This window comes from Helianthus annuus, chromosome 8 (genome assembly GCF_002127325.2).
Source record: "Helianthus annuus cultivar XRQ/B chromosome 8, HanXRQr2.0-SUNRISE, whole genome shotgun sequence".
NCBI classification, from domain to species: Eukaryota; Viridiplantae; Streptophyta; class Magnoliopsida; order Asterales; family Asteraceae; genus Helianthus; species Helianthus annuus.
The window spans coordinates 27272524-27287368 of record NC_035440.2 but is presented as its reverse complement, the minus strand read 5'-3'; the positions used below and the strand labels follow the sequence as shown (position 1 = coordinate 27287368).

The following is a 14845-nucleotide window of genomic DNA, read 5'->3' as shown; positions in this document are numbered from 1 at the left end:
CAGCAGACCGGGAGGACGCAACTACGTTCCTCCCAGTCACCCCCGCAACACATACCTCAGGGCGGCTAAGCGCCCTGCGAATGAACCATACAGGCCAAAGGCAGCGGCCGAAAATTCCAAGTTCGGCACGCGGATCGCCAACGCCCATGTCACCACAACAAAGTTCCCATTCAACGTTGGGAAATACAGTGGTTCGACCGACCCGGACGACCACATGAACATCTTCATGGGCGCGGGCATCAACGGCCAGTGGGATGAACCCACTTGGTGTAATTTTTTCCCCCAGACCCTTACGGGCCTGGCCAGGGCATGGTTCGATTCTTTGCCAGTGGGATCACTGGATTCATTCGAGGACTTGCGTACCAAGTTCCTCGCCCATTTTAGCCAGCAGCGACGCCACGAACGTGATTCGTTGGACGTCATGAACATCTGGCGAAGGGACGACGAATCGCTCGAGGCATTCGTCGTCCGATATAATAAAGAGTGCCTGGAGATAGGTGACGTGGCAGACCAGATGGCACGAAACCACTTCATCCGGGCCGTTAAAGACAGAGAGATGATCATGACCATCTCTGGCAAGGAGGGCTTGCCCAAAAAATGGGAGGATGTCATCACCGCGGTCAAGACATACGCCCAGACACAGCGGTCACTCGAACCGCACGTGGCAAAGGCAAAGCCCCAAGCTGAAACGTCCCACCAAGGGTCCAAGCGTAACAATAAACGCAACCGGGACGCTGGAAATCGTGATATTTCCAAACCGTACTTCCCGCGAACCAACACGTTCGACCCAAGGAACTACAACCCCGCCCGAGACAGTCGGGCATCAAAGAAAGATTCTCGGGACCGCAACTGGACCGAGATCACCATGTCGCCAAGTGAGGTCCTCCTTGCGGACCCACAATTCTTGCGACCGGCCCAACCAATGATGTCCAAGAAAAATCAGGACCTCACACTCTACTGTGAGTACCACAAGGACTCGGGCCACACCACCAACAACTGCATCAGTCTCCGGCTGGAGATTGAACGGGCCTTAAAGGAGGGGAAACTGCAACACCTTTTACCAGGTGGGCAAAAACCCACCAAGCGCATTACCCCTCATGGCGAAGGTACCTCCTCCGGGAAGAGAACCATGCACGTGGCTTCCACCCACATGATCCATGGAGGCAAGGGCAGGCCGCGCAAAGCGGCGAGAAGGCCGGAATGTGACTGGAAAGACGAGCAAGTCGTCTTTCCAAAAGTCCGAGGCGGACCGCGCGATAGGCGCGCCGTCGTCATTTCAGGCCAACTGGCACACTACTGCACCGAGCGTCTATTCATGGACCCGGGCAGTACATCTGATATAATCTACGAACAATGCTTCAACCAGTTCGACCAGGAGGACAAAGATCGGTTGCAAGCAGTAGATTACCCGTTAACCGGGTTCGCAGGGGAAACTGTCTTTCCCCTGGGCCAGATTACTTTCCATGTGCGTCTTTCCAGCGGAAATCGCACAAGGACAGAAGAGGTAAACTTCATGGTTTTACCTCACACCTCCAGATATGACGTACTCCTCGGGAGAGAATCCCAAGGAGATTTCAATATGATCACGTCCGTCCCCCACTCTGCGGTTGGTTTCCCAACCGAATCGGGGGTCGCGATAATCTATGCCCGCAGGGACGTCATGATGTCGGACGAAGTACGTCCGACCAAGGTCGCAAGGCCCACTCCCAACGACCAACCAGAAAAATGGGTTCTCAACGCGAGATACCCAGAACAAAAGGTCACATTGGGTCACGCCTTATCCCCGACCACCAAAGCGCACCTGAAGCAGCTTCTCTTCAGGAACCAAGACATCTTCGCGTGGACACCCGCGGACATGACCGGGGTCCCACGTGATATTGCGAAACATCACTTGAATACCTTGCCAGGTATTAAGCCAGTGATCCAAGGCCAACGCCACCTTGGGTCAGCTAAAAATCAGGCGATGCAGGAGCAGATCGAAGAACTGCTCTCCGCAGGCATCCTGCGGGAAGTCAAATACCAGACTTGGTTATCCAACCCAGTCATGGTAGAAAAACCGTCCGGGGGCTGGCGCATGTGCGTCGATTACAAAGACCTTAACAAAGCCTGCCCCAAGGATTGTTACGCGCTTCCAGAAATCGACGAAAAAGTCGATAATCTCGCACCATTCTGATGGAAGTGTTTCCTCGATTGCTACAAAGGGTACCATCAAGTACAAATGGCAATCGAGGATGAAGACAAAACGGCATTCCGGACTCCCACCGGAAATTACTGTTATACAAAGATGCCGTTTGGGTTGCGCAACACGGGCTCAACCTACCAAAAGTTGATGAACGACACTTTCCGCGGGCAAATAAGCAAAAGTGTCGAAATCTACATGGACGACCTGGTCGTCATGAGCATGGAAGAGGATACCATGCTCACGGACATCGAAAGAACATTCCAAACTCTGCGAAGCGTTAACATAAAGCTCAATCCAGGGAAATGCTCGTTTGGAATGGAAGAAGGCAAATTCCTTGGGTTCATCGTGACTAAAGATAGATTCAAGGTAAACCCGGAGAAAGTCCAGGCGATCGAGCGCATGCCATCGCCTTCATCGATGAAGGATATGCAACGGCTAGCCGGCAGGCTAGCGGCACTCAACAGATTCTTAGCCAACCACGCTGCTAAGTCTTATCCGTTCATCAAGACCCTGCGGAGCTGTTCAAAGAAAGAACAATTCCAGTGGACCGCAGAGGCTGAACAAGCCTTCCGGGAAATGAAGGAGTGTTTGATACAACTCCCAACTCTAACCGCACCACGCAAGGATGAGCCACTCATATTATACCTATCCGCCGCGGATAACGCGGTGGGTGCGGTATTGATAGTGGAGCGAAAGGGGGTTCAAACACCCATCTATTACATCAACAAGATGCTCAACGACCCAGAGAGGAGATACTCCATAATGGAAAAATTGGTGCTCGCATTAGTACACGCTTCAAGACGGTTACGACGCTACTTCGTAAACCACGTCATCACAGTGCTAACCAATTACAGAATCGGGCCGATCTTATCCAAACCCGACATCTCTGAGAGATTAGCAAAATGGGCAATCGAGCTGGGCGCGCACACGATACACTATAAACCGCGCTCCGCGATTAAAGGCCAGATCTTAGTTAATTTCGCCGCCGAAGTGCCGGTGAATCGCATCCAAGAATGCGAAGAAGCACAAACTCCTGCACCAACGCCATCCTCCTCAGAGACATGGGCACTATTCACAGATGGTGCCTCCAACGAGGAAGGTGCGGGTGCAGGTCTGCGACTCGTCAACCCTGACGGCCAAGAGCTTACATATGCAATCCGCCTCGAATTCAAAAGCACAAACAACGAGGCAGAATATGAAGCCCTGTTAGCGGGACTACGTTTAGCAGTCAAAATCAGCGTGCAACATCTGGAAGCACACGTCGATTCCTTGTTAGTTGCAGGACAAATACGCGGCGACTATGCCGCAAAAGGGGATATCATGATCCTCTACCTCGAGCAAGCCCTGCAACTAATATCCAAATTCGCTTCGTTCAATATTCGCCATATTAACCGAAGCGAAAACAAGTCCGCAGATGCACTGTCAAAACTTGCATCTACCAGCTTCCAACACTTGGCAAAGGAGATACGCATCGAAATCCTGCAAAATCCTTCGGTACCCCTGCGCCAAGTCAACGTCATTCAATACGGTTCAACATCATGGATGACACCTATTATCGCATATCTACAATCAGGTGTGACTCCCGAAAGCAAATCAGAAGCACGCAAGCTACAATACAAAGCGTGCCATTATCAAATGGGAGACGGTATCTTGTACCGCAAATCATACCTCGGGCCACTACTACGATGCGTCAACCCCCAGGATGCCACATACCTCATCCGAGAGATACACGAGGGCATGTGTGGCATACATGCTGGACCACGCATGGTAGTGGCCAAAATCATGAATGCCGGGTATTACTGGCCTGGCATGCACCTGGACGCCGTCAGAGAGTTGCGCAAGTGCATCGACTGTCAACGTCATGCTCCAAAAACCTTGCGGCCAAAGAACAACTTAGTCCCCGTGACAACCGCATGGCCCTTTCAGAAATGGGCAATTGACGTTGTGGGACCATTCCCTGACGCTCCGGGTGCGGTCAAATTTATCATAGTAGCGGTTGATTACTTCACAAAATGGGTAGAAGCGAAACCACTCGCCTCAACCACCGCTATGATAACAAGAAAGTTCATTTGGGAACACATCATCTGCCGTTTCGGTTTACCAATGTGCATTGTCACCGATAACGGCACCAACTTCGCTGCCGACGAATTTCAGAAATGGCTAAAAGAACTACATATTGAGCACATATTCTCATCAGTCGCACACCCGCAAGGGAACGACCAAGTTGAGAGTATCAATAAAAGCCTAGTCGAAGGGATCAAGGCGCGGTTGGGAACGGCCAGGCATGGCTGGGTCGATGAACTCCCAAGTATCTTATGGGCTCACCGTACAAGCCCAAAAACAAGCAATGGGGAAACACCCTTCAGCCTAGTCTACGGTTCAGAAGCGGTGATCCCCGCAGAAGTAGGTCTCCCCTCTCCTAGAATGTTGGCTATTGAAAAACTAGACAACAACATGGAACGCAGGATCGATTTGGACCTCTTGGAAGAAAGGCGCGAAAACGCTGCCATCAATGAGGCCAAATATAAATCCAAACTTGAAAAGTACTACAACTCGCGCGTCCGCGTTTGTTCTTTCAACCCAGGAGACTACGTCCTACGCGACAATGAGGCATCTAATGCCGAGCGCCCAGGCAAACTTGCCCCCAAGTGGGAAGGACCCTACCTCATCAAAGAGGTCTTAGGGAAAGGCGCGTACAAATTACAAACGCTAGAAGGCGAACCTATCGCACGAACATGGAATGCTCAACAGCTTCGACGCTGTTATATGTAAGCCATGTTCTTACATTTCTCTATGTAACCTATCCGGCCGCAGGCTATTTGCAAATAAATAAATAAGCAATTTTATACATTATTGTTTGTTATTACTATTACAAATGCGTGTTCCACTTTGCGGTATCCCAAAAACAGATTGGCAAAATCTTCATTCGCGATACCCATACAAAGTGGTAACCACACACAAATATTGTAATAGGCTAGCAGAAGGTAAAAAGACTTTCGTATTTATCCGGCCGGATAAACAAGTTTTTTTTAACACTTAACACAATTCCTGAGCCCAAAAAGGCAAACAATGGAATTGACGCGTACTCATACGACAAAGGTATGGAGTACACTTGACCCCATTCACAAATGGGTAGAGTTCCGTATACAAGCTTTTACAAAGCTTACACAATTCTAAAACCCTAACGCGGTAAATAACAGAATTGACGCGTCCTCATACGACAAAAAGTATGGAGTCTACTTGACCCCATTCACAAATGGGTAGAGTTACGCATACATACGTTCAGACATGCAAGAATTAAAAACACTTGTACAAACTGAACAAAAAACTTTATATTCAAAAAATTCAAGCACCCACGTGATGCTTAATGAATTTACATAAAGTTCCTATTCTATACAAGAGGAACACAAAAAGGAGGCACACTAGCCAACCTAGACCCTATTTTGTACCGCTGGTTCCCGCATCTCCACCGGCACCACCAGCGGGTTCTTCCTCTTCCGCATCCGGATAAAGCATCCGCAAGCGATCAACATAGTCCGCAGCCTCCAAACAATTGTCCAGTTCCTCTACACAGGCAAGGGACGTATCATAAAAGGAGACTTCGGCCGCCTTAAGAAGCGACTCGGTGTCCACACCATGGAACCCGGATCGCTTATCAGTATAACCGCCCGCGGATAATACATTAATATGCCCAATGCAGCGGTTATAACCAGCTTTAAAACCAGCATCGCGCGCACGTTCCTTAACCAGGTCCAAACCAGATGCGGTCTCAGGGGCATTCATGATAGCCTCAACAATCTGCAATAAAAGGATCATAAGTCTTGGATGCTAATCCGAGCAAATATAAAGGCAACGGATACTTACACGCGCGATACCGTGAGTCCACAACCACTCACGGTCAGCCTTCAGCTGGTCAAAAGAGGACACCAAGGCATCCTTGGCCTCAACAGCGGCATCCGCCCGCTCCTCCGCAACCGACACGCGGGCAGCAAGGTCTGTAACCGCGACCTCCCGGGCTTGAACCTCAGCCTGTCACAAAACAGCAAACAGTTCACTCGATAAACATTTTCAAAACAATAAAGTATACAACAGAGGTAACGAAACATACCTGAAGGCTGGCAACAACTTTATCCAAACAAATACGCTCCGCATTCGCCTCTTCAAGAGCCTTAGAAGAGCATCTCTCCTTCTCTTCGGCCTCTTCAAGGGCCTTTGCAGCACGCGCCCCGGCTTCCTTGGCCTCTTCAAGCGCCTTTAGGACCTCGGCCTTCGCCTGCTGCGCTTTCACAGCAATGGCCTCTGCTGCAGCTTTTTCTTTACCCAAGGCAACGTTCGCTGCCTTGGCGTTCGTCAACTCCTGCCGAGCACGAAACAAGGTGTCATTCTGCTTCGCCCAAGATTCATTCCACTTCTTGCGCTCATTTGAATACTTTTCATTCCAACTCTTGCGTTCATCAGAAAGAAGTTTGGCAAGAGTACGAGCCTGTTTCAGCTGAGCAGCGGCAGCCCACTCCGAGGTTTGCTTCTGCTTCTCAAAAGCAGCTCTATCCTTCTCTAGCTGCTCCGCACCCGCACGAGCAGCCTCGACCAACTTCTCCGCTTCAACCCGCATGCGAGCAGTTTCTTCCTCGCGGCGGCCCAACACCTTGTAATCTTCCAAAATGGCATTCGCCACAATGGAAGATCCTATTAACATTGTTGAGAGCTGGTTTATACGCAGCTCACGAGGTGCGGCACGGGCACGTTCAACTTCGAATGGGGTGCCCAGACCACCCAGAATCTCCTTACATGCCGAAGGGTCGTTGGAAATGCCATCCCCCTACATAATAGTCCAGGGGGGTCGGTGATACACAGTACTACGACCCTGGGTATAGGTGCGGTAGTAATACTCCAATTCAGACTCCCCAGGCTGAATTGGAGGCCCATCATCACCCGCACCACCGGCAGACGAGCCGGTACCTCTCTCACCAGCAGGAGACTTCCGCGGCTCAGCATCCTGCTGCCGCACCTCAGCATCAGACTTCTGCTTACCAGTATCTGAAAACCTCAAGTCCAATCCATCACCCTCATTTGGAGAGATCAGATTGTCTGAGGAATCCACAGTGTCGAATATCTGGTCAGCAGTCGTTTCCACCGTCTTCTCCAAGGGGGGATCGCGAACCGGCCCAACAAAAGGGGCCGTAGGCTCCTTGGGCACGACAGTCTCCTTCGATACCCCCGCACCCGCAGCAGCGGTATGTAGAGGAGACGAAGGGAAGTCAAAGAAAGAATACCCTGCATCTCGGGATTCTGCAACACAAAGAGCATCAATGGTTATTCCCACCTATTGTACATACAAAACAATGAAAAGGGATATACTTACCAGCAGCAACTGCAGGTTTCTTTTGCGCCGGAGCAACTCTCTTGGTCTGCAGTCTCCGACGCTTCGGTTCACCACCACCAGCAGCCTTCTGCTCTGGTCCTCTTTTCTCACCAACAACGGGCGGAACCACAGCAGTTCCACCCGCAGCCGCACCACTACCTATAACACCCAAACCCTCAAGGGTGTCAGATACTACCACGTAATCGGTATATCCGCGATAACAAGATCGATAGGTACCTGCGGCTTCAGAAACTGAAGAAGGGGCAACTGAGCCTTCAGAACTCCCCTTGCCATGACCCCGCACGGTTTTCTTCACCGGTTTCTTCTCCGCATTCTTTTTGGGAATGCGCTTCTCAAACTTCCCCAAATCCGCAAGGATACCTGGATTGACACAATCAACAAAACCAGTCAAAACGATAAACTGGAAAAACAAATGCAACGTACGACCTACCTCTTGCGTCTCCCAGCACCGGGGCATCCAGCACCGCACGCGACGGTACGCGGAAGTTGCTAAGAATTTCAAGGTTGAAGCCTTTCTTCAGCTCAACCGCAATAAGTTCAACCCGGCCCTCGAAATCGGGCTCAAACATTCTCCACAAGCCAACCGCATCCGCTGATACATGCATGCAGGTTACTACAAGGCTTAGGAAATAAGGAAAATAACAAAGTGTAAAGAGCTTACCACCACTCTTTTCCCGCAAAACGGGCCTTGCCTTCCTATCTGGTCTCGTGAGCATCATCCGCAATACCCACAGTTGATTGTTATCCAACTTCTTGAGTTCAATAGGCCGCAGCCTAGAGAACCAGTCCACGGTCTTTGCGGTGGCAACAGGAATATCTTCATCAGAAACTCCAACGTTGACATTCCTGAAAGACATGCTGGCATAGACCGCACAGGCTTTCACATAGAAGAACCTCTTCTTCCAGCCTGTCACACCCTTAGGAGGCGTCATCAACTTCAAGCTCCCATGCCGTTGAGTAAACGAGAAAAAACCGGTGTTCACCGTCAACTGGTAGAAACGCCGGAAATTTTCCACTGTAATGGGCAAGCAATGGGCACGGAATGTATATTCAAAGTTCCTAATTCGGAACATTCCAAAGGGACTAAGTTGGGAGATATGGAGATGATAATACTCCAATACCTCCGCAACAAACACCGTCACCGGCAACCTAAGGTTGCCGTCGTTGAAGAAATCAGCCCACAAGGTTATATAACAGGCCGGAGCATCGGCACCGGTATCCCCCTCTTGTGGGTAGGTGGCATCCCAATCGTCGGCCATCTGCACAGTGGCCATCAGGAGTTTAAAACCACCCTTTGACCACTTCAACACCGGTAACCCACCACCGGGAACGTCAACGTCATCATCTTCGTCTTCATCAGCCGCTACTACCGGCTGTTCAGGGTTTTCACCCTCCACATTATGTGGACTTGATGGTTCAGCCATCAGATATAACAGAGAAACAGACGACAGTGAGTGGAAAAACTAAAAACTTCACCGGAACTTCAAGAAATATCGTTGGAGAAGACAAAGAAAAGATTTTCTCTCACCGGCAAATTTTTGAAATTTCGAACAAGTGAGGGGAAACCACGAACGGTTTCCCCTTATATACCCATCGCAATTAATGCGGAGGGAGAAAACAAATCATCACGTTCAAAAAGAGCGAATCGTATGACACCACGTGTCAAGCACCGTTTTCGCTGACGGTTATCACGCGCGCGTGGCCGCCCACGCGCCTGACAAAAGAGACGTTTACACTCTTTGCTACAGTGCATTTAATGCCTCGGGCAGTGCAAACGTCCTTTCATTTCAGCACATGCCAGGAAGATCTCACCAACTTCCACCAACTCACACGTGAGATCAGCCACGTATGCAACAAAAAGCGACTACATTATCCAATTATAAGCGGCATGCGGTTTCTCTGGTATGCCGCACCATAACCCATACCGCATGTCGTTTTTTAACATACCCCTGAAAATAGGTAAAAATATATATCTCTACACTATAAGGGGGTATAATACCTATCCGCACTACCCACGAGCACACGTGGAATATGCGGACATGACACACACGAGCCCGTTCAGGTGTGTCAGATGCTCAGAACCAGCGTTGTCCGTTGGACTGAACCGCATCTCAGACACAGGTAAACCGCATTGCCTTCATTCTCTTCAAGCTTCAAATCCCTCCTGTCCGGTTCACAACCGCAGAGGGTACACGAACACCTTCTTTAACAAAAGGAAGGAAGGGAATGTACGCGAACGCACATCAGCAACCCTGTCTCCTGAACCTTCAAGAGCTACATCCAAGCAACACACCCGCTTCGAGCGAATATGGGAATGCAACACCGCAGACACTCATGAGTAGCTGCGGACATAACCATAGCTTCCGCAGACTGGTTGCTACGGAAGAGCCAACGTAACTCCACATCACCGAGCGAAGCTACTTCAAGGCAAACTCGGTATTGGAGCGGGAAGGTAAGTGGCTCCAAAACGAACGCAGATACGCGATTTAAACGAGCCCTTGTCGAACAGCAAGCGTCCGAACAGCGGTAACAAGTCTGCTTATGACTTTGTTTGCCCGCCTATGGGCCGCATAGAATAAACAATGGTGGGCATACCCTTGCCTATGACCATGTTTATTTACCCATAGTACAAATCTACATTGTTCGACCAAACATGGCCAACAATGACGCAACGAGGTAACCGCAAAGGACATGCGGTTACTAGAGAGCTATGACGACAAACACGAAAACCCAACAAAAAAGGGATCGTCATCTCACGACTAGATGCTGAACATAGAGCTCGAGCAAAGCACTTACAAGCATCAACTACTTTTGATCCAGATCTCAGAGATTGATCAAAAAATTTCTTTTCTTCTTCATGCACCAATTCAACAATTGGTTTGAAGAAAAGACCACCTTTCAGAGGTGGGAAACCTCTGCATACCTTCAAACCACCATCTCAGAGGTTGGTTCGAAGTTTGTGCAGCATTACTAACAAAGTCTCCAAGAGACCTTCGGCACAACAACAGGTGGCAAGCCACCTGGTGACATAAATCGGCTGAGAATTTCGCATCAGACGAGATTCCTTCACCGATACGGAAGAGGCGTCAGATGACCCTTCCAGACCTCCAGCTTGATTTACATATAGAAAAGACCACACATGGTCTAGGATCTTCTCCAGACTGCAAACTACCTTCCAAACACCATAGTCCAGTACTCCTCCCACATACAACTTGTATGCGGCAGCAACACTAGACTGGGGGGACTTGAAGGGGTATGGTCCCAGATCTCGCGTCAGCATCGACCGCGAGTGACCATTACCCTTATCAAAACCCCCACTAGCTAACAACCTACTTGTGCCCATGCGAGAACGCGTCGGCACAAGGGTTGAATCCAATCTATCTAGTAACGAAGGAGGACTTGCATGGAACATGAGAACGGTAGAGTGATGCGACATAGCATCACATCTGGTGTACGAAAACGGAAGTATTCACAGCGATGCGGCATCGCACCGCATCCAGTGAACACTTCTATCAATACAAGAAAGCCTTACCTTAGGCATAGAAGAAGATGAACGTAACGGTGCGGCTGACACCGCACCATATGGGCATTTTCGTCACGACAAGGGATGCAGGCAAATAGTCTCCGCGGACGACGATGCGGCTAGCACCGCATCTCGCGTATTCCTTGATCACAAGTAGGAGACGCGGTAACTTCAGATGTTACCGCACGTAGCGATGCGGCTTGCACCGCATCCTATGCACTCAACAAGTGGGACTGACACCACAGTGCAAGTGGCACCAATGGCAGTTACCTGTCAGAGCTACGTAAGCAATGGACTGACGTGGCGTAACCTCCACAACCGACAAGCCTGACACACTTGCAAAGGTGCAGCACGTCGTCAGTCCATCCATCATCATCCTCCTTCACTCCTCGGCTATAAATACCAACCCCAAACCAGGTTTGAGGTATCTCTTGACAACTCTCTCACTACTACTACTATCTTACTTTGCTTCCCAAGCAAACTACTGATTCTCACGCCGGAGAGTGGTAACAAGGAGCACCCCCACCCCATCCTCCTTGTTACGAGTCACGGCTTGTTTCCTTGTGCAGGAGATCAACCACCGGTGATCCAGCCAGCGATCCTCGAGAGGAAGGGATTAACCCTTCTTGACGAGACCAGTGTGTTAACCCTGCCCGGTTAACCATTGTTTCATCAACAGCCTTACCCCTACCCCGTAGGAATAGAGAGATTGCCCCTAAAAAAGGTAAAAGGTAAAAATCACTATTTCCTATACACCCACGTACATTCTTGCAAACGAAAAAAAAAAACACGGACAAAGAAAACAAGTGGTTGTAGGAAAAAAATCGCTATAATACAAATCAATACTTAAATCAATACTAGTATGGTGTAGAAAAAGAAAAAAAAAGTTGTGAGAGCATTCATATCCAATCTCTTATTTTTTTACTCTATATTACACTAAAAATCACCCATCTTTTCTCTCTCATTTTCAATTAAATAATTTTTTTTAATATCTTTATCATTACATTTTCTCTCTCTTCCATTCCAAACCACTTTCAAAATATATTAAAAAATTGTAAAGGGTGAACAGTGTCCACTCAAATTTACAGATGAATAGTAACATTTTCTCTCTCCTCTACTTACAACTACTTTTCATAAAATAAAACTTCTCTCACATAATTTGGGGGGTTGGATGTTAATGCTCTAAAAGGTATTTTGTAATAGTCTATTTGTGTATTTTCTTTCCTCCACATCTGAGGCACATGCATATTTCTCCCCCTTTCCGTTTTTAAACATTCATAATTTTTTATACGACATTATTTAAAAAAGTTGCACTACAAAATCAAGCATTATTTTTATCTTTAATTTGAGTATCATATTGTTATATAAAATATGACAACTTAAAAAACTTCAAATATTATGTTGTATTTCTATGTTGTATAACATTTTTGTTCTAGATTCTTTATACTTGATTTTTGTGTTGAATTTTCTATACTGGATTTTTATACTAGATTTTTTGTGCTATATTTTTGTGTTGTATTTTGGGAAAACAAAAGGGGCGGTGGTTTATGTTTTAGGACTAATATGTTCTTTCATTATATTTATAAAAAGTGGCACATGTCATCTCTTCAATTCTTCTCAGACTACTTAGACTAGTGGGTATGGGGTCAGGCTGAGGCTCGACTAGGACCGGCGCCGGTCCCCCACACCACCCCCCCCCCCAATCCCAAAACGACAACAACAGCAGCAGCAAGACGATTGTGCCGGGCCTATTTTCAAAAAAATATCCGTTGAATAACGGATAGTTTGAATAAAAAAAATTCACTTTCCACTTTAAATATATACCATTTTACTTCCATTTTTTATACAACTTTCATCCATTTCTTCCATTATTCTCTCATTCTCTCATCCATTTTTAAAAAAAAAAACACTCTCATTTTTTATACAATCATGAATCCCTTCAACCCGAACAACCCCAACCCGAACAATGCCAATCCGAACAATCCCAACGCGAACAATCCTAACTTTTTTCGAGTCCCGCTTACACTCCGACTATGGATCCTTCGTGGGGGTCTCCACCATTTGCGTTTTCGGGTTTCCAACAATCACCTAACGCCTTCAATCAAATGTCCCAACTTCAACAATTGCAACAATTCCAAGCACTTCAACAATTCATGCAACGCAACTCGGTTCAACTTGAGCAATTCCAATCGCAACCGCCAACTTCGCAACCGCAACCCTCGGTTCAACTTGACGATGATGATGATGAAGTCGTCCCCGAATCGCCACCTAAAGAACTCAACCGAAAAAAAAAACAGGGGGAAGGGGAAGGCCGTTGAAATCCAATCCGACACCGCAAAAAAAAGCGGTTCGAGAGCAAAGGCGAGAACGTGGACAAAAGTAGAGGAGGAGGCGCTAGCAATAACGTATGTTAAGGCCTCAACTTGCCCGATTGTCGGTATGAACGAAAGTTAAATTTTTTTTAATTTAAATTTAAAAAGAATTATTTTTTTAGTTTTACTAATGCAATTTTTTTTTAATTTTAGGGAACAATCAAACGGGTTCTGGTTTTTGGTCGGCATGTACGGATAGATTTAATAACCTTATGGGGGAAGGCCCCTACCGTGATCTCGAATCCGTTTCGGGCAAGTGGCGGAAAATGAACAAGTGCGTGAATGATTTTATCGGGATTTATAACCCACTTTACATCAACCGTCCTAGTGGGAGTAGCGACGAGGACGTTCTTAACCTTGCGATGGCTAGATGGGAAACAAAAAATCCTCCTTTCCCACACCTCCGAGCATGGAACATTTTAAAGAAAGAACCTAAATGGGCGCCGATTCCAAATGAGGTCGCAACCGCCAAACGTACTAAAACTTCCGAGTCCGGAAGTTATAGTGCGGGAGGCTCCACCGCTCGTTGTCAAATCGACATAAACGACGAACCGGAATATGAAGAGGAGCCCGTTCACGAGATCGAACGTCCCGGCGGAAGGGACAAAGTAAAAAAAGAGGCGGCCGCAAAGCAAAGGGGCCGGCTCGAGTGGAGGGGGCGGCTCGGGTGGAGGTGGCGGCTCGAAGGCTTCATCGAAAATGGACGAGTTAATTTCCGAATTCTGTTCGTTTAAAGACTTTGCGGCCGTAAAATATAGTCACAAGAAAAACGTGTCGGCCGACTATGCTCGAGCGGAGGATTTTAGGATAATGAGGTTGGATCTCGACTCGGTTCCGGAGGAAGAACGAGAGGTGTATCGGAGGATGAATGAAGAGGTGAAGAAAAAATGGACGTCGTAGGTTTTTTTTTTATTTTTAGAAAATGTATTTTTTTTTATTTTTCGGAAATGTTTTATTTTTTATTTTTAGGAAATGTAATTTTTTTTATGTTATGAAATGACTTTATTTATGTTGTATTTTTTAACTTTTATATTTTTTTTTATTAAGTTAATAAAAGAATAGGAAATTATAAAATATTAAGGTGGGGTAGCCCCATCCTCCACCCCCCTCAAAAGTGAAGGATGCCCATCCCCACAAGCCGATGATGTGGCGCTTATGTGGCGGCCCATCCTCGTGGGGATGGACCTCACCATGCCCCTTAGTCTTAAGCAAAACCACTTTTTAATGGATTATCCACTGTATATTGTAATATTAATCTCAAATAATAACTTTGTTTTTCACAAATATAAACATCCTCGTCAAAATATATGTTTCAAAAGAAAAAAAATATTTTTCAAGTAATAAAGTTACTATCAGAATGAAACATTACCACTAGACAATTGTTA

At 47.4% G+C, this 14845-nt stretch overlaps 1 protein-coding gene across 1 annotated transcript; it reads left to right on the top strand.

Moving 5' to 3' along the window:
* Positions 1 to 13323: 13323 nt before the first annotated feature.
* LOC110869788 (glutathione S-transferase T3-like) lies at positions 13324 to 14194 on the top strand. The gene is made up of 2 exons (XM_022119010.1): positions 13324 to 13525; positions 13614 to 14194. The coding sequence occupies exons 1-2, from the start codon at positions 13324 to 13326 to the stop codon at positions 14192 to 14194; spliced, it is 783 nt and encodes a 260-aa protein (XP_021974702.1).
* The last annotated feature ends 651 nt before the right edge of the window (positions 14195 to 14845 follow it).